Here is a 21,746-nt window from a genome sequence, read left to right on the forward strand (position 1 = left end):
CCCGAGAGTCACCCCATGTACAATTCATTACGTGAAATATATATTTACAGTCTTTCCTTATAGGCACCGGTTCCACATGGGAAAAGTATACTTTAACAATGGGCTTAGGCCAAGGTCCCTGCCATGTAGCCTGGGGGAGGGATCGGGTGCCCACAGACAGAAAGGATGTTTCCTGTGACGTGCCTCGGAGACTTACAGTATGTAGTAATGTTACGTATATATGTGACCAGCTCTCTGCTGATTATACAAATCAGGAACTTGCATTGAGAAAGAAGGAAAAACCTCATTATCGGTGTCAGGGACGTCTCGTGTGCTCCCTCCTCATACACACAAAGGGGGTCACACAGGTGGCTCATCCCCCCCCCTGTCCCTCCAGACACCTGCTCCTGGGGACCTCACTGACGAGGCACCGAGGCACAGAGGAGATCCTGGCTACCAGACTTTTGGATGTTACCAGCTGGAAGGATGGATGGGTTTACCCTCATCTCCACGGTGAGTGCCCGGCGGGTCCTGGCAGCCTAGTGGCCTACTCCTGGGAAAGATTCCCCTAGGGATGTACAGTATGTGTGTGTGTGTGTGTATAATATATATATATATATATATATATATATATATATATATACTTGAGACCTCTCTACAGTATATAATGTTGGCATATGAACCTTTGAAACACCATTGGGTTCTATGTGGCCTTGTTAAACATATATCAACTTTACGAGCTATGTGTGCATGTGGGGATACTAGGACGGTAGTATGAAGGTCAACACACATTATGTCGACCACTAAAGGCCGACAGAGCTTAGGTTGACACATGCATAGGTCGACAGGGTCGAAAGGTCAATGTGAGTTTTTCATATTTTTTTTGTGTCGACACAGACACCCAAAAAAAATTATGAAAAATGTATGTCGACCTTCCCCATTGTCGACCTAATGCTTGCGTCGATCATACGACCATGACGACCTTGTCGATCTTTAGTGGTCTGACCCATACCCAATTAGTGACCTGCACAAGATGTAATAATATTCACTAGCTCCGATAACCTGCAGTGCCGACACTTACATCTTATAGGATCCAGTCCCCTGTTCTATCAACCAGCGGCATGCGGTGAGGCAGAGCCTTTCCTGTCATAATAACATATACGCCGGAGGTTTGAGTTTATAACGTGTGTCAGAAATACACATAATATATAAAAAAAATATTATTTTTATCATTCTAATCATTTTTATAGTCAAAACTCTGTACAAAGTCTGTGGCAGGGGAGGCAGTGCCTCACCTGGTTACCTGATCTGCACATCTCTTATCAAAACTCAGCGAATCTCCAGTAGTGTATACTGCTGCACATGTGTATACTGCCGGCATGTACCCCATGGCTCATACATTGTGTGCGTATCTGGCTCTGGTACTTGCCAGGGACTCCTCAGCCATTTACCCTGCTGTCAACTTTACAGCACAATGAAGTTTGATTTCTGCTAGGGGGGCTAAGACTTGTCCCAGGTCACAGCTAAAAATTTGGTCATTTGTAATTATTAAATGAAGTATCCTGAAACCCCTTACCTTTTATAAACCACCATTTATATCGCCTAGCGAGTCGTATTAGTGCTTTATGGCGGCTATTTAGTCTCTTAGCGGAATTTATCATCTAATTTATCCACCGCACCAGCACTAAGACTAACCGGCCTGTAGGGTTCTGGAATGGGGGAGCACGGGGAGAACATGGGGCGCTTCGGAGTGCGAGCGGGGTGTAAGTGACTGAGGAATGAGGACTCTCCTATGTTACATAACTACGGATAGATATCACCCTCATTTTTGGAGTGTACAGTGTTACTGCAAGGCTCCTGTGCCATTGCCTTAGCATGTACGTGTTTCAAGAAATATTATAATGATGTCACATTTTTGCAGGTATCATTATAAAATACTTTGACCGAGAATTATCAAACTTCGCAGTGAGATTATGCACCAACCAATTTATAACTATCATTTATCAAACACAGCCTGTAAAATTGGAGTTAACAACTGATTGGCTGGTACTTTATCTCTCTCCAATCTTTGATAAATCTGCCCCTTTATGTTGCTTAAGTTATATACTTATTTATATGTGTATTGCTCTTATACTGAATACTAAAGTGGTGATATCATTGTTCTCTTATTATACATTTTAATATATATATATATATATAGATATATCTCTATATCTATATATATAGAGATATATCTATATATACTGTATTGATATCTATCTATCTATCTATCTATCTATCTATCTATCTAATATCACAGTGTATTTACAATAAATGTAGTGACTAATATTATCAGAGAGATCGCAGCTCTGGGGCCCCTGGTTCGGATCCTTTGTCAATTACCGGTGACCTTGGGACAGTCACCTCGTGTCTCCGTGTCTGAGGTGCAGCAGTACAGGACAAATGGGGAAATTAATGTTATTAAGTATCTATGGCAGTGTTTCTAAACCCTCTCCTCAAAGTCCTAGGTTTTAAGGATATCCAGCAGTCAGTCAACTAACTGTGCTCAAGCAAGGATATCCCTAAATCCCGGATTGTAAGGGGTGTTGAGGATGGAGCTTGGGAAACAGGGGATATGCTGGTCAATCATTAATCTATATTTGACCAAGCAACAGTATTCAGTATGATAATAATGTGATAATATAATTAGCTGTCTCTTATGTGTGAAGAACATTAAAGTTTTACAGGAAGCTGCAATAGTAAACTGGATTTTTGAGAATTAGCCTGGCGCCTGATGTAAATCCATCCAGTGTTATATAACGTATTACTTTATGTGCTGCAAGTAATAATAACTATTTTACACTGATCTCTGGCAGTGTATTCGGGAATGTTATAAATTGTAATGGTAATGGGGAAGGGTGCAGGGAGGGTACTGTGCAAAGGAGTAGTGAGGGTAAAGGGCAAGAATGTAGGGAGTGTAATGGGCAAGGGTGTGGGGAGGGTAATGGGCACGGTGCAGGAGGGTAATTGGCAAGGGTGCAGGGAGGTGAATGGGCAACGGGATAGTGAGGGTAACGGGCAAGTGTGCAGGGAGAGTAATGGGCAAGGGAGGAGTGTGGGTAACGGATCAGGTTGCAGGTAGGATAATGGGCAAGGGTGCAGGAAGAGTATTGGGCAAGGGAATAGTGAGGTTAATGGGCAAGGGTGCAGGGAGGAGTGCAGGTAGAGTAATGGGCAAGGATGCAGGGAAGGTAATGGGCAAGGGTGCAGGCAGAGTAATGGGCAAGGGAGTATTGAGGGTACTGGGCAAGGGTACAGGGAGGATAATGGGCAAGGGGGTCATGAGAGTAATGGGCAAGGGAATAGTGAGGATAATGGGCAAGGGTGCAGGGAGGAGTGCAGGCAGGGCAATGGGTAATGGTGCAGGGAGGGTAATGGGCAAGGGTGCAGGTGGTAATGGGCAAGGGTGCAGGGAGAAATGCAGGCAGGGCAATGAGCAAGGGTGCAGGCATGATAATGGACAAGGGTGCAGGCAGGGTAATTGGCAAGGGGGTAGTAAGAGTAATGGGCAAGGCTGCAGGGAGGGTAATGGGTAAGGGAGTAGTGAGGATAATGGGCAAGGGTGCAGTGAGGGTAATGGGTAAGGGAATTAGTAATACTGAAGACACTGTATAATGCTGTATGTGCTACCTTGTGCCACTCTATATACTGCACTGTACTGCCATATACAGCAGTTCCCTCTGGTCAATTTAAATATAGGAATATGGGTAAAGCTCTGAATACACTAATGTGGGTGCACTGGTTTCCTTGCCGGTCTGTAGTGTACATATATATATATATATATATATATATATATATATATATATATATATATATATATATATACATACAAGATAAAAGAGGATGACACGGGATTGTTTTTTTTGTTTTTAAGTAACTTTATTAATCATATTACCAAGAGAACAGATATTGTCTCCGATCTGTACAAATGTGCAGTCATTCGATAATTGATCGGCTTGTGAATTTGCACAACAGATCTGAATAACCCCCATAGGTAGATGATGGTCATCTTCCATCCTCATTTTTCAGCCATGTCTGATTGATCTCTGAATGATCCTATTGCTGATTGGGATTGGTGTATGATCTGGTCCTTGTGCACTGATTTAAAGACAATCAATTTGCAAACAACCAAGTTGGCCAAGGGAAACTAATTACTGTGGTTTGGAAATTGATTATTTGTATCACCACACAGCAAATTGGCAAACCAAAGCAGCCGGTCATGCATCTGTGTGTGTTAAGCTGGGTACACACCTAAAGATTTATCTGTCCAATCTGTCTGGTGGGAACAAACATCTGGCAATGTACTGGTAAAAATGACAGTCATTTGTCCTCATATGCTGGAAAACAGACATTGTTCAATTAGACAAATTGGTTACATTCATTTAACCCTTTGAGTGCCAGTATCTCTGTGAGAGATGTTCAAAATATCCACTAAAGATGGCAGTGTCTCTCACATTTGTTATATAAATTCAAACACAAAATGTGGTGTAAAAATAGATTATATTTCCTATATAAGGTAACATTACAGGTCATTATGATGAATAAAAATGGTTGACACGTTTACTTGGCACTCAAAGGGTTAATCTAACAGATTTGACCAAATAATACTTTTTGTCCATTTTGCAGCTTTTTGAAGCAAATGGTTGATTGTCATCTGATTCCATTCATGACCAGATTTCTGTTCACATCAGACAGATTGGACAGAGAAATCTATAGGTGTGTACCCAGCATAACTATGAGTTCAGCTAAATTACAAATAGGGCCTAATTCGGACCAGACTGCCTATACTCAAACAGGTCAGTGCCACTTCGCTGAACGCCTGCCACCCATCGCCTATATCCCCCCGCATGCGGTCAAAGGGTATAGAAATAATTCGATGGTCAAATGATTTTTCTCCACTTTGGTAATAGTCACTTTGAACTGACTTTTATTTCCGCCGGAGATGGCCGAAAAGGCGGCGGGCCCTGCCGTAGTGATATTTAGATCGCTCTGAACACTTCAGCATGATCGATCAGCACACAGCGACAAAGAGAAAAAGTATCAACCAACCAGTTCCTAACTACCATGTTCCATATTGGAACAAGCACCGGGCTCCAACAGCCCGCGGTGTCATGCCACAGCCAGGGGGACACTTTTTACGTAAGGTCCCCCAGCCCTACCATGCTCACCATGGCTGGTCAGCCCTGGATGGGGTACCTGGGGGAGTGGGGACCCCCTTATTAGGACTGTCCCCGCCTGGGGACGCCGGGGACAGCACCGGACTTTAGGCCGTCGAGGGCTGAAGTACCCGGCGTCCCTTGGCGGTGGACGCCGGGCTGATACATGTAGAATAAAAAAATAAACATTGCTTTTTACAGTTAAACTACAAGTCCCAGCAGGCCTAACCCGCATGCTGGGACTTGTGGAACGCCTTATGTTAAAAGTGTCCCCCGGCTGTGGCACCGCGGGCTGTTGGAGCCTGGTGTTGGTTCCAAAATACGTGGGACCCCCTACACTTTTTGTCCCCCATATTTTTGGAACCAGGTCCGCCTCAATGAGCCCGGGCCTGGTTATGCTCAGGAGGGGGGCCCCACGCCATTTTTTTTTTTCATTTTAACTTTTAAACATATTTTAAGACCGAACCATGTACATATCTCAATGATCTGCACATGGTTCTGTCAAATTCACCAGTCAGAACCTGGTCAATTTTTTTTTGTGATTTTTGGAAATGTTTACCAAAAAGTCGCACCCTATTGCATTTGCGAGTTGTAGACCTTATAATGGGAAAACATCTGGATGCGAATTGAAGTGTGACCAAAAATCGCCAGGTCAAAATGTGCGCATTTCAAAAAGGTGTGATTTTTTTACCGCAATTCGCACCCTACTAAATGTGCAATTTTCAGAACATGTGCAAACTGGAATGTTTTTGCCCAAAAATTACACGTCTAAAAAATCACACCCTATTACATTTCGCCCCTTGTCTTTAATTTCCCTTAAAATGGGTACATACTGTATATAGAGCCTGATTCAGTAGTTGCCGCCATTGTGGGTGGCAATGCGGTGTTGGGTGGGCCAGACAACACGGGTGTGTCCGGACCGTTTTCGGGGTGGTTTACGGTGGCTGCATGACCCCCACAGGTAGCTGATGCGAGCCAGAAAATGGTGGCCCTGTGGGCGCTAACATAGAAATGCAAATTTCTGCGATGTAATTGCAGTGCAGGGTGGAACTTAGTGGCGTAACAATAGTCCCGCAGGTGGCGGGGAGGCACTGTATAGGTGTGGGCGCCGGGGGCTGCGGAGCTATTGTAATTCCGCTGCCACTGCCGCCTGCCATGAGCTCACCTGTCGCCTCTGTGGCCGGTGGCCGGAGCCTGGGAGGCGCTTTTGCTTCTAACTCCAAAAGCCGCTTTAGCAGTACAGCTGTACCTCTATGGTCCCGGCTGCCCTCTCCGCTCCTGGCTACTACAGCTTCTATTCTAAACGGACCATCACAAAATGTCCGCCCCCATACAGCAGAAAACAGTCTGCTGTATGGGGGTGGACATTTTGTGATGGTTCATTTACATTAGACGCTGTAGTAGCCAGGGCCGGACAGGGGAGCCGGGACCACAGAGGTACAGCTGTACTGCTACAGTGGCTTTTGGAGGGGGGGGTTAACTTTGTTGTGAGGGATACGCTGCCGAAATTTCAGCGGGGGCACAAAAATTGTGGTTACGCCACTGGTGGAACTGCACACTTGGCGGTTCTGCCTGTGCTGGGTGGCACCCAGCATATTTTAGCAAAACTGCAGCTAAATCAGGCTCATTATTTCCAGAGACTTAGGGGGAAATTTACTAAGATGTGAAATACACTTCACAGGTCATGTTGCTATGGGCAACCAATCAGAAGCTACTTCTTATTTCTTTTTCACACTCTAGCAGATAGTAGAAAGGATCTGATTGGTTGCCATAGCAACATGACCTGTGAAGTGTATTTCACATCTTAGTAAATTTTCCCCTTACTGTCGATCGATGAAAAGTATATGATAAACTAGTGTAAGAAAATACATGTTGCACAACTCGTTGTTAACGTCTGCATGTACAGACTGCTGATAATTACTGTTCCTGAGGACAAATCTGGCTGCAGCAGCTGTGAGTCACAGAACAGGCCACCTGGTAATGGAACACAAGACATCATGAGCTCAGCATTTATTCCAACCATAGACCGAGGGCCCCATCATCTCTGTAGTGACTCTTGTGTTTACAGGAAAGTATCAAGATGGGAAGATATAGGGGAAACGGTCGTTAGGTCGACATACATTGGGTTGACCGCTGAAGGTCGACAGGCTTTAGATTGACACATACAAAACGTCGACATGCCTAAGGTCAACAGAATCAAAAGCTCGACACAATCATCAGGCCGACATTGGGAATGTCGACGGTCAAAAAGTCGACATGTGTTGTTTTTTTTTTTTAAATAGTCGACATGGTCAAAAAGTTTAAATTAAACTGGTCGACATATAAAAAGGGTCGACATAAGCTTTTCACGTTTGTGTCAATTTCAACAGCTGACCCAATTAGTCAGCTTCGCTTGCCATGCTTCGGCACTTTACCGCACCCAATTGTAGTCCACGTGGGTGGTAAAGTATTAAAAATTCCAAAAAATGAAAACAATTGTGAAAAACTTACATTGATTAGACTGTGCCTCATATCAGTCATTATGTGTAGAGTAGTTGCCCATAGCAACTAATATTCTTCTACCAATATTTTATAGAATGTGCTTGATAAATGCAACTATAAAGCTGGTACGTTGCTATGTTTACAGGGGTGGGGTCCTGGGGTGCACACCAATTGAGAGGTGCAACCATGCGGAGACCTTTCAGTAGAACTGCATACAAAGTCAAAGCTGCAGGTGCAACTATTGCAATAAAATTTTGCGTTTTTAGCGAGGTTTTTCGCTTATTTATGGCCATAAGTAACAGCTTGCCCACCGCGTCCAGGTGACCTCATTAGTCGGGCATGTCCCTAACATTTTGGGGGTACAAATCTAGGGCACAATCGTTTCGGGGTGCCCTGTGCCCTAGATTTGTACCCCGCAAAATGTTAGGGAGTTGCCCGACTAATGAGGTCACCTGGACGCGGTGGGCAAGCTGTTACTTATGGCCATAAATAAGCGAAGAACCTCGCTAAAAACGCAAAATTTTTTGCAATATTCATTAAATTGGGAGTTTGATTTGTGCAGCTGCAACTTTGACGTTGCTATGTGTATCAGGAGTTACACATTTGGAATATAACAAGTTATTCTATCTGTATTCTCTACACAGAACATTGGGCCTTATTCTAGTTCACTCTTTCTGACAAAATCCTTCTTAGACGGACAAAACCATGTGCACTGCAGGGGGGCAGATGTAAAATGTGCAGAGAGAATTCGATTTGGGTGAGTTATTTTGTTTCTGTGCAGGGTAAATACTGGCTGCTTTATTTTTACACTGCAATATAGATCTCACTTTGAAGTAAAACCCCATCCAAATCTAACTCTCTCTGCACAAGTTACATCTGCCCCACCTGCAGTGCACATGGTTTTGTCCATCTAAGAAGGAATTTGTCAGAAAGAGTGAACCAAAATAACCCCCATTATGCTCAATCAGCAAAGTAATTTCTTACAGGCAGAAGCACAAGTGTTTGGTGCCCCCGTGGCCACTAGATGGAACCACATGGGGCAATTCAAGTGTTGCTCCATTTGGCCGCTCACAGATACCGGCGCTGACATTACTGTTATAATGTTCTGTTCCGCCATTTTGACGGACTGATATCTAGTAAAAGATGATCTATAGAATAGGGATGGTCATCGACTATCGATGTTCCCAAAACATTGATGGTTGGAACCTAGTGCTCCATGTTTTGGGCATTGACAGTGGAGGGTCGAATAGTTTTAGGCCATCGATGGATGGCTTGTGCTGGTAAGGTTGGGGGCGCAGCATTGCTGTATTCAGTGGCGTTGTCGCGGGCAGCCCGCCCCGCCGGGAGGTGCGCGCATGCACAGAAGAACCTTAAACTTGATGGATAGCTAGATTCTTCTGCGCATGCGCGCATATCCCGGCTGGACAGGCCGCCCGCATCGACGGGGCTGCCTGTCCCGTTGGTCTGTGTATGCGTGGCAAATCGATGGCAGGAACCATCGGTGGGTAGGAGGTAGAATGTTTTATAGCCATTGATGGTTCCTGCTTTAAAAGCCATCGATGGCAACCATCAATGGGGGAATGTGCCGATGGCCATCCCTTCTATAGAGGTGGATAGACAATGTGACATCTCTTTGGTGACCCTGCATGGCCAAGCCGGGGTCTCTTGGCCACATCGGGTGTCAAAAACCCCAGAGCAGCCACTGCATATTTTATACTATGCAATATGATATACAGATGGAGCCCTCCCCAGCCAGCCTCCTCTGGAGAGCCATGGTGAGCCATGGTGAGCCATGGCCTATTGTTCTCAGCTGCAATACAATACATAGAGTAGGGGATTAGCAGAGTAATCCTATTAAAGGGCTAGATGAGGACGGCTCTATCTGTAAGGCCAACTCACTGTTCATAAATACATTTGCATATAGAGTGATGTCACATAAGAACCCATCAATGTGCCTCTACAATACCAGTAGGCTAGGGCAGCGGTTCTCAAACTGTGGGTCCTGACCTTCTCAGCATGGGGTCGCGACTCCATGTTGTGACCATCAGGTTGATCTCAGTCAGTGATTCAAGGAGTCTGAAACATCTGTTGTATTGTCTGTTGTTTTAGACTCCTCCCATCACTCTGTGCCTCCACAATGCTGCCATATATGTGCTGTCTGCTGACTACACGTGTGATGTGATGGGTTATGGTATATTAGACTCCTCCCATCACTCTGTGCCCCCACAATGCTGCCATGTATGTGCTGTCTGCTGACTACACGTGTGACGTGATGGGTTATGGTATATCAGACTCCTCCCATCACTCTGTGCCTCCACAATGCTGCCATGTATGTGCTGTCTGCTGACTACACGTGTGATGTGATGGGTTATGGTATATTAGACTCCTCCCATCACTCTGTGCCCCCACAGTGCTGCCATGTATGTGCTGTCTGCTGACTACACATGTGATGTAATGGGTTATGGTATATCAGACTCCTCCCATCACTCTGTGCCTCCACAATGCTGCCATGTATGTGCTATCTGCTGACTACACGTGTGATGTGATGGGTTATGGTATATCAGACTCCTCCCATCATTCTGTGCCTCCACAATGCTGCCATGTATGTGCTGTCTGCTGCCTACACGTGTGATGTGATGGGTCATGGTATATCAGACTCCTCCCATCACTCTGTGCCTCCACAATGCTGCCATGTATGTGCTGCCTGCTGACTACACATGTGGTGTGATGGGTTATGGTATATCAGACTCCTCCCATCACTCTGTGCCTCCACAATGCTGTCATGTATGTGCTGTCTGCTGACTACACGTGTGATGTGATGAGTTATGGTATATCAGACTCCTCCCATCACTCTGTGCCTCCACAATGCTGTCATGTATGTGCTGTCTGCTGACTACACGTGTGATGTGATGGGTTATGGTATATTAGACTCCTCCCATCACTCTGTGCCTCCACAATGCTGCCATGTATGTGCTGTCTGCTGACTACACCTGTGATGTGATGGGTTATGGTATATCAGACTCCTCCCATCACTCTGTGCCTCCACAATGCTGCCATGTATGTGCTGTCTGCTGACTACACGTGTGATGTGATGGGTTATGGTATATCAGACTCCTCCCATCACTCTGTGCCTCCACAATGCTGCCATGTATGTGCTGTCTGCTGACTACACATGTGATGTGATGGGTTATGGTATATCAGACTCCTCCCATCACTCTGTGCCCCCACAGTGCTGCCATGTATGTGCTGTCTGCTGACTACACATGTGATGTGATGGGTTATGGTATATTAGACTCCTCCCATCATGTTGTGCCCCCACAATGCTGTCATGTATGTGCTGTCTGCTGACTACAGATGTGATGGGTTATGGTATATCGGACTCCTCCCATCACTCTGTGCCTCCACAATGCTGCCATGTATGTGCTGTCTGCTGACTACACATGTGATGTGATGGGTTATGGTATATTAGACTCCTCCCATCATGTTGTGCCCCCACAGTGCTGCCATGTATGTGCTGTCTGCTGACTACACTTGTGATATGATGGGTTATGGTAGATCAGACTCCTCCCATCACTCTGTGCCTCCACAATGCTGCCATGTATGTGCTGTCTGCTGACTACATGTGTGATGTGATGGGTTATGGTATATCAGACTCCTCCCATCACTCTGTGCCTCCACAATGCTGCCATGTATGTGCTGTCTGCTGACTACACATGTGGTGTGATGGGTTATGGTATATCAGACTCCTCCCATCACTCTGTGCCTCCACAATGCTGCCATGTATGTGCTGTCTGCTGACTACACATGTGATGTGATGGGTTATGGTATATCAGACTCCTCCCATCACTCTGTGCCTCCACAGTGCTGCCATGTATGTGCTGTCTGCTGACTACACATGTGATGTGATGGGTTATGGTATATCAGACTCCTCCCATCACTCTGTGCCTCCACAATGCTGCCATGTATGTGCTGCCTGCTGACTACACATGTGGTGTGATGGGTTATGGTATATCAGACTCCTCCCATCACTCTGTGCCTCCACAATGCTGTCATGTATGTGCTGTCTGCTGACTACACGTGTGATGTGATGAGTTATGGTATATCAGACTCCTCTCATCACTCTGTGCCTCCACAATACTGTCATGTATGTGCTGTCTGCTGACTACACGTGTGATGTGATGGGTTATGGTATATCAGACTCCTCCCATCACTCTGTGCCTCCACAATGCTGTCATGTATGTGCTGTCTGCTGACTACACGTGTAATGTGATGGGTTATGGTATATCAGACTCCTCCCATCACTCTGTGCCTCCACAATGCTGTCATGTATGTGCTGTCTGCTGACTACGCGTGTGATGTGATGGGTTATGGTATATCAGACTCCTCCCATCACTCTGTGCCTCCACAATGCTGCCATGTATGTGCTGTCTGCTGACTACACGTGTGGTGTGATGTGATGGGTTATGGCAGGGCTGGAAAACACTGGCCCTCCAGATGTTGATGAACTACACATCCCAGCATGCCTTGCATCAGTTTCAGCATGGCCACATAGCAAAGCTACTGCAAAGCATCCTGGGATGTGTAGTTCATCAACATCTGGAGGGCCGGTGTTGCTCAGCCCTGGGTTATGGTATATTAGACTCCTCCCATCAGTCTGTGCCCCCACAATGCTGCTATGTATGTGCTGCCTGCTGACTACACATGTGATGTGATGGGTTATGGTATATCAGACTCCTCCCATCACTCTGTGCCTCCACAATGCTGTCATGTATGTGCTGTCTGCTGACTACACGTGTGATGTGATGGGTTATGGCAGTGGTTCCCAAACTGTGTGCCGTGGCTCCCTGGGGTGCCTCGGGACACATGCAGGGGTGCCCTGGGTTGGTAGTCCAGGACCAACTCAAATTATTAATGGTTAATTATTTATGAGCAAAAGCAATGCTGGTGGCTGCCAATAATAAAATGTGTACAAACAGAAGCAAATTCTGCCCTTTACCATATGACTGAACCTAAGAATCACAGATAAACCCATTCTAATTAATTTTTTTGGGGCCTAGGGGTGCCGTGAAAAAAATCTAAAACTCTAGGGTGCCGTGAATCAAAAAAGATTGGGAACCCCTGGGTTATGGTATATCAGACTCCTCCCATCACTCTGTGCCTCCACAATGCTGCCATGTATGTGCTGCCTGCTGACTGCACGTGTGATGTGATGGGTTATGGTATATCAGACTCCTCCCATCACTCTGTGCCTCCACAATACTGTCATGTATGTTCTGTCTGCTGACTACACGTGTGATGTGATGGGTTATGGTATATCAGACTCCTCCCATCACTCTGTGCCTCCACAATGCTGTCATGTATGTGCTGTCTGCTGACTACACGTGTGATGTGATGGGTTATGGTATATCAGACTCCTCCCATCACTCCGTGCCTCCACAATGCTGCCATGTATGTGCTGTCTGCTGACTACACGTGTGATGTGATGGGTTATGGTATATCAGACTCCTCCCATCACTCTGTGCCTCCACAATGCTGTCATGTATGTGCTGTCTGCTGACTACGCATGTGATGTGATGGGTTATGGTATATCAGACTCCTCCCATCACTCTGTGCCTCCACAATGCTGCCATGTATGTGCTGTCTGCTGACTAGACGTGTGATGTGATGGGTTATGGTATATCAGACTCCTCCCATCACTCTGTGCCTCCACAATGCTGCCATGTGTGTGCTGTCTGCTGACTACACATGTGATGTGATGGGTTATGGTATATTAGACTCCTCCCATCATGTTGTGCCCCCACAATGCTGTCATGTATGTGCTGTCTGCTGACTACAGATGTGATGGGTTATGGTATATCGGACTCCTCCCATCACTCTGTGCCTCCACAATGCTGCCATGTATGTGCTGTCTGCTGACTACACGTGTGATGTGATGGGTTATGGTATATTAGACTCCTCCCATCACTCTGTGCCCCCATAATGCTGCCATGTATGTGCTGTCTGCTGACTACACGTGTGTTGTGATGGGTTATGGTATATTAGACTCCTCCCATCACTCTGTACCTCCACAATGCTGCCATGTATGTGCTGTCTGCTGACTACACGTGTGATGTGATGGGTTATGGTATATCAGACTCCTCCCATCACTCTGTGCCCCCACAATGCTGCCATGTATGTGCTGTCTGCTGACTACACGTGTGATGTGATGGGTTATGGTATATTAGACTCCTCCCATCACTCTGTACCTCCACAATGCTGCCATGTATGTGCTGTCTGCTGACTACACGTGTGATGTGATGGGTTATGGTATATTAGACTCCTCCCATCACTCTGTACCTCCACAATGCTGCCATGTATGTGCTGTCTGCTGACTACACGTGTGATGTGATGGGTTATGGTATATTAGACTCCTCCCATCACTCTGTGCCTCCACAATGCTGCCAAATAGCCTGAGCAGTGGTATGTATTTAGGTCTGGTAATCCATAACATTAGACAACAAATTTTAACTTTTTTTGGGATCCTAAAAATTGCATACAGTATATTTATTAATAGAATTTAGGGTGCTGAAAACAAAAAATTACAATGAAATTGAAAGATTTGTTGCTGTTTTATAGTTATTCACATTTGTTTTTCTCCAAAACAAATAGCTTAATGCTGCTTTCCCACTGCCAAGCCGTTTAAAGAGCCGGTATTTTTAAACGGTATTTAAAACGGTACTAGCTTTCACATTGCAGTAGATTACCGTTTTAAATACCATTTAAGTTCCATTCACATTGCAGTAATACCGTTTAAACCCCTCGTGTCCCCTGGTACCTGTCCTGACCCCCCTCCCTCCCCTGTACCTGCCAGCTGGTACCCTTGCTTCCCCCCCTGCCCTGGTACCCCCTCCCCCATGCCCTGGTACCCCCCCCTACCCTGGTAGCTTGACCCCCCCCCCTCCCCTGGTACCTTGCAGCTGGTACCATGCATCCAGGCAGCGGGGCAGCATGGTAGGCAGGGTAGGCAGCGGGCATTCAAGGGCTGCTAGTCGGCAGGTCCCAGGCTGATTGCTGAAAGCATCATGCAGAAGGAGGCTGGTGCTCAGACAGGGGGGGCACTGGGGATCCGGGCAGTGCGTCCGTGCTCAGGAGGAGGAAGCAGAGGAAGGTCCATTAGGAGATTGTCATTTCATCGGCGGGGGTCCCTGCCGCGAATGGGAAATAGCGGAGCCGTTCATTAAATATGCACATATTTAATTAGCGGCTCTTTAGATATGCGCATGTCTAATATGGGGAAGACTAGTGTAGGATCTTAAATACAGTTTCAGAGCCATTCTCATTGCAGAAAAAATGGCTTTGAAATGTTTAAAACACTGCTTTTTAAACGGGTTGAAATACCAGTTAACTTTAACCGGTAATTCAACTCTGGCGCTTTCCCACTGCAGCCTTAAACGTTTAGAAATGGGAAAAAAACTTCAATTTTCCATTTAAGACCTGCAGTGAGAAAGGGGCATAATATACATCCACAAGAACAACAATAATACGAAACATTGCGTTTAATGCCACTTTCGTTTTGCAAGTCGCTTGTACGCTATTTCCGGGGCATCTCTGACAAGTGTCCAGCAATACTCTGCTAGCATTGAAGCATTCCGTTTCCCCTGGTATCTCTTCTCCATCTCAGAAATATCCTGGTGAAGACGCTCACCGCGTTCATCACTAAATGGGGGGGGGGGGGGGGATCTAAGCGAGAATGAAGAAAACGCATCTTCAAAGACATATTGCTCCCAAGTGTCTGATATGAGGAAATCATAATTCCAACCAGTTCAACGTAGTTTGCTGCCTTCTTATTTCCGAAAAGGTTTTGTGCTTCCAGACGAAGATCGTTCCAAGCAGTCGTCTCATCACTTGTTAAGATACTATCAAAATCTTTGTCCTTGAAGAGATTTCCTATTTGTGGTCCAACAAAGATCCCTCCTTGATTTTCGCTTCACTGAGTCCTGGGAACTTTTGCCTTAGTTCATCGCTAAGGATCTTCAGAATTTGAACTAATAAACAATTTTAAACATCATATTCGTGTTCAGCGCATAGAAATCAGTAAGAATTGGTTGTTTTTTTTAATGTAGGATCCTTTTTGGCTGTTGCCTAGTGTAATAAAACTGTAGCAGAAACAGCATATTGTGGGGGTTATTCTGGTTAACTCCTTCTGGCAAATTCCATCTGAAATGGAAAAAACCATGTGCACTGCAGGTGGGGCAGATGTTGCTTGTGCAGAGAGAGTTAGATTTGGGTGGGGTTTTACTTCAAAGTGAGATCGATATTGCAGTGCACATGGTTTTGTCAGGAATTTGCCAGAAGGAGTGAACCAGAATAATCCCCTATACAATAATTGTCTAACCCAGGGGTTCCCAATCTTTTTTGAATCACGGCACCCTACAGTATCAGAATTTTCTCACGGCACCTCTAGGCTAAAAAAACACAAACAAACAAAAAATAAACCAGAATAAATACAACATTAAGTATATATGTGATCCTGAGGGTCAGTTATGTGGTAAAGGGCAGGATTTGCTTCTGTTTGTACTCAATTTATGACTGGCAGCCGCCAGCACTGGTTTTGCTCATAAATAATTAACCATAAATACTTTGAATTGGTCCTGGACCACCAACCCGGGGCACCCCTGCAAGTGTCCCGAGGCAGCCCAGGGAGCCGCGGCACACAGTTTGGGAACCACTGGTCTAACCCATTGTCTGACATTATTTTAATAACACTGTGCAGAGGTTTAGGTAGGGACGGAGAGACCACCAGATACTGTAGTGAATTGAAGGGTATACAGTCAGTGTATTGGGTCGACCACTGAATGTCGACACCTAAAAATAGGTCAACACGGGTAAAGTGGATAGGGTCTGAAGTTCGACACAAGCATTAGGTCGACAATGGGAAGGTTGACAGTCAAAGGTCGACGTGAATTTTTCACTTTTTTTTGAGCCGACATGTGCCGACAGGCAGTATTTCATGCCCTACCATGCACTACAGGGCCCCAAGCATGCAGTACACTTAGACGGTGTCCATGACGACTGTATCGACATCCAGGACAAAACTCGTGTCGACATTTTGACTGCCGACCTTCCCATTGTCGACCAAATGCTGGTGTCAACCTTCAGACCCTGTCGACCTTACCCATGTCAACCTGTTGCCCTTCGGTGGTCGATCCAATGACCCATACCCAGTGGAAAAGTGACAGGACAGCATTAGAGAGAGCGAGGGCTGCCTAGGCATGAGGAAATATAAGAGTCGGTGCAGTTTGGGATGGTATGACAAAGATAGAAATCAGAGTGTCACCATAGAAGTGCAGTGTAGATGGGGTAGCCAATCAGGTGTAGAAGGGGTGGTAGCTTAGGTGGAGGTATATAAGAGGTAGTCAGGTGATCCATCTTCCTCTTGAGTCTGGATTCCCACCCTCCCTCCCTTGTGCTAACCTACCACATGGCCTTTTGGCCGTCACCCAAATTTGGCTCTCATCAATTTTAATTTAATTGGCGGGAGGGCGCTCTCGATCAGCAGTCCAGTTTGAAGTACAGGTGGTCACTGTGAGGTATTGCCACCCTCTGCCAGGAAGGCTGGTGAGTTCTGCCCCCAAGGGGGGACGCAGGACACTTTTAGAACTGTCCTCATTAGGCCCTAGGAGGGGCGGCAAGACAGTCACAGCGCAGGCTGTGCTTTGAATTCAATGGGGGCGGTTTCCTCGCCCTAGTTACAAGTTGGGGCGTTGCAGTCGCCGCCATTGCTAACTTTATGACTGGCTGGTCGTCAGGCGCTCTCTAGGCCATCCCTTTCAATAGGGTCATACCACAATAAATACCCTTTACCTTTTTAAACCTATGCAGTGGTTGTCCGTGTCGTTATTTCAGGTCATGTGTCACGTGTGATTTACTGCTAGGGGTAATCAAGGTTTAAGTTGAAAGAAAAGGTTCATCTCAATAATGCATTAGACGCCTTATGGACATTTATAAGGCTGTTCTTCTGTACTGTCAAACCATCTGATGGCGTTAGTAAAATAATAGTGATGAGTTTAGGGGTCAGCTCATGGCCCAACCAGACCTGTAATTGCTGTAGTTGGTGAATGTCCTACAGTCCCAGCTGGTCAGTCCGAGTGCTGCTGCAGCTGGCCGGTGCTTTCACATAAGCTGGGAACACTTTGCCGGGAGTGATGGTGTGATAAGTACAATGTGGCGTCTTCCGCAGTCTGAGCCAGGTTTCACAGCTACATGACCATCAGGCGTGGAGTGGTCGGTATTAACACCATCAGATATTTGTTAGCACCTTGCATGCGAGTAATCATTACTCCACTAACAAGGCTGATATACAGTATATCAGGGTGAGCAAGTAATAGCATCTATTTCTGTGTGAGTACTGGGACAGGTTTGTTTGTGTCCACATCATACATCATATACATCAAACTAGTTTCAGGGAGATTATAGTTGGTAATCGAATTTTGCAAAGCACCCTCATTGAGGGGGCGTTTAATGCTCTACTTAAAGGGCGTTTCTAGTTCCAAATATGGAGAGATTGTGAAAATAGATTGTGAACGTGGCACCTAGAAGCGTGGGTGTGTACTGCTACATCTGAGAGGACTCTTGTAAAATGACTTATATACAAATGTAGATGAGCCCCAAAGCAGTTAGTAAGAGCTACTATACTTGGTAAAGTGCTGGGAAATGGTGCTGATGATTCAATGTAAATGTATCTATCTCTCATTCCTTTTTTACCAAAAAATAGTGAATAGTGTAATGTGGGCTAGGTGACATGAGGGAGATTGCTAGACTAATGAGGGAGAGAAGGAGATTGCTGCTATGTCAGGGAGTCTCCTGCAGAATGCAGGAGGGGAGGTAACTATAATGTAACAGTGTAATGTGGGCTAGGTGACATGAGGGAGATTGCTAGACTAATGAGGGAGAATGGGACATTGCTGCTATTTCAGGGAGTCTCCTGCAGAATGCAGGAGGGGAGGTAACTATGATGTAACAGTGTAATGTGGGCTAGGTGACATGAGGGAGATTGCTAGACTAATGAGGGAGATAGGGAGATTGCTGCTATGTTAGGGAGTCTCCTGCAGAATGCAGGAGGGGAGGTAACTATGATGTAACAGTGTAATGTGGGCTAGGCGACATGAGGGAGATTGCTAGACTAATGAGGGAGAGAGGGAGATTGCTGCTATGTCAGGGAGTCTCCTGCATTCTGCAGGAGGGGAGGTAACTATGATGTAACAGTGTAATGTGGGCTAGGTGACATGAGGGAGATTGCTAGACTAATGAGGGGGAGAGGGAGATTGCTGCTATGTCAGGGAGTCTCCTGCAGAATGCAGGAGGGTAGGCAACTATGGTCCACATACAGCACGCATACAGTATATACTCTAGGCATGTCCAACCTTGGCCCTCCAGCTGCACATCCCGGCATGCCTTGCCATGGTTTTAGCCTTCCCTAATAGCAAAACTGTGGCAAGGCATGATGGGACTTGTAGTTTCACAACAGCTGGAGGGCCGTAGTTTGAATATGCCTGCTCTAGAGCTTGCACAATACTCACAGCTATTCCGAAATGTGTTATTAATCCCTGTAATCACAGTGTGCCCCTTATTTTCATGTAGAGACAAGGGGAATTGTGGTTCGTTTAGTGTAAGGATTTAGGGACTGATTCTGTTTTTTCATGTATCGCTGCCCTGGGAATATCCTCGCATAAACATCCATTCGTAGGGTAGAATGTGGACCATCGTATGATTTCTTCAGTGTTCGAAAGTCAGTCTCTGCCTTCCTGCGTTCGCATGGGGAGGCCCATCGTTTTCCTGGGTGCACCCATCGTTTCCATGGATACATCCAGGAAACGCAGGGCGTTCGAGTGCGAACACCCCCTGCCCACCTCCATCAGGCCCCTATTCTCAGCTGTCCACTTACCAAGTGAATTGACAGTGGAGTAAGCAACCAGCATGACTGACAGAAGAAAAGGAATGAGGTTCCTGGGTAGGGTGGGGGGAGGAGAAGGAATGAAGGGAGAGAAATGAATAAAATGATTATGAGGAGGAGGAGGAGGAATAATGATGAATGAGTAGGAGGAATAATAATTATGAGGAATAATTTTGGCAGAATATTAATAAGGGTCTCTACTGTTGCATAATGTGTATAAGGGGCTATGCTGTCTGGTGTATGGCATAATGTGAATATTGGACACTACTATGTGGTCAGGTGTAACATGTATAAGGGGCACTACTGAATGTAGTAATATGAATAACAGACATTTCTGCATGGTGTAATGTGAATAAGGGACACTAGTGTGCTGTGTAATGTGAATAACGGACACTATTGAGCTAAGTAGTGTGAAAAAAGGACATTACTTCACGGTTTAATGTGTATAATGGACACTACTGCATGGTGTAATGTGAATAAGGAACACTATTGTGTGGTTTTACTGTAAGTACAGTATGTGTGTGTATTTATATAATTATTTGTACTACTGTGGGACTACAAGTCCCAGCAGGCCCTTTAGGGCTCTGCATGCTGGGACTTGTGGTTCTCCAAGTCTCAAAGTTCCACAGCAATACACAATAGGTTTTTCTATTTTTACACCATTTATCAGCCCGATGTCCACAGCCCAGGGGCATCGGGGACAGACCCGGGCTTCAGCATGTGCAGGTAAGTTCCGGAGCGGGGGACCCCTTCTATGGGGGAGTCCCCACTGCCCCAGGATCCCTGCCCATGCTGACCAGTCAGGGGGGATGATGCTTTGGCCGGGGGGATTTGTATAAAAAGTCTGTTTCAGTTTTGTCAGCAAAAAAGTTTCATTTTCCATCCCAGAAAAGGTCCAAGTTCTGTCTTCAGCTACAGCTGTAAAACATGGTGCTACAACACTTGCACGGGCTTGTGTTGGCCATTGGTTCTATGTATAGTCTGGTTATGGTATATCAGATCTACAGTGTCTAGGTCTATAATCATATGGTCGAACACTAATGGTCGACAGGGTTAAATGGTCGACAGGGTCCAACGGTTGACAGTCAAAAGATCGACAGGGTCCAAAGGTTGACAGCCAAACGGTTGACATGTTTCAAAGGCCGATGGTGAAAAGGTGAACAGGGTCAAAAACGTCAACCTTGTAAAGGTTGACATGGGAAACGTGAACATGAGTTTTTCGTGTTTTTTTAGGGTGTCTATGTTGAAATAGGGAACACAGCGTGGGGACGCCAGCTAGACCACAGTCCCCACTGAGAATAGTGAGCACTCTGGTCTTCTGCAGCCAGTTCTCTTATTTCCTGCATTCAGTCTTTGTTACCTACCATAATAATAAAAAGGCTCCTTCATCATACGGAGGGGTGTGGGTTGTCAGGTCTACAACAACTAGGTCGACAAGCATTGGGTCGACATCACTAGGTCGACAGGCAGCAAGGTCAACATGTGTCTAGGTCGACAGGACATTAGGTCGACATAAGCATTAGGTCGGCAAGGTCGACAGTCAAAATGTCGACATGGGATTTTTCACAGTTTTTTTACCCAAATGTTGACACATGGACACCGTTTGAAGTGCACCGAACGCCCTCGCATCGCTCGCAATGCTTCGGGCACGATGCCTCGCTATGCTCAGCACACTATTTTATTCTCCCACCACGCCCTAGTGCAAGCATGTCCAACGTTGGCCCTCCAGATGTTGTGAAACTACACATTCCAGCATGCTTTGCAATAGTTTTAGCATTCTCTAATAGCAAAACTGTGGCATGCTGGGATGTGTAGTTTCACAACATCTGAAGGGCCAGCGTTGGACATGCCTGCCCTAGTGGATGGTAGGGCATGACATACGGCCTATCAGGCACAGGTCGGTTCAAAAAACAGTGAAAAACCCCATGTCGACCTAATGCTTGTGTCGACCAAATGACCTGTAGACCTAAACCCATGTCAACCTAGTTGCCTGTCGACCTAGTGGTGTCGACCTTGTTGCCTGTTGACCTAGTAGTGTGGACCCAATGCTTGTCGAGCTAGTTGTTGTAGACCTAATGACTGTATCCCCATACTTGGTTTTGGCGTAATACTGTACACAGACCCCCTCAGTCAGAGCAATGTGTGACTTAAACATGAAC

At 45.9% G+C, this 21,746-nt stretch overlaps 1 protein-coding gene across 2 annotated transcripts in view; it reads left to right on the forward strand.

Moving 5' to 3' along the window:
* Nucleotides 1-259: 259 nt before the first annotated feature.
* SPI1 (Spi-1 proto-oncogene) overlaps nucleotides 260-21,746 on the forward strand; it is a 34,633-nt gene continuing 13,146 nt past the window's right edge. For both annotated transcript variants that reach the window (XM_083164394.1, XM_083164395.1), the window contains exon 1: nucleotides 260-492. In XM_083164394.1, coding sequence (XP_083020520.1) covers nucleotides 448-492 — 45 coding nt within the window. In that variant the 5' untranslated portion in view covers nucleotides 260-447. The remainder of the gene's footprint in view (nucleotides 493-21,746) is intronic.

Source organism: Crinia signifera, chromosome 11 (genome assembly GCF_055691185.1).
Source record: "Crinia signifera chromosome 11, ASM5569118v1, whole genome shotgun sequence".
Classification (NCBI taxonomy): Eukaryota; Metazoa; Chordata; class Amphibia; order Anura; family Myobatrachidae; genus Crinia; species Crinia signifera.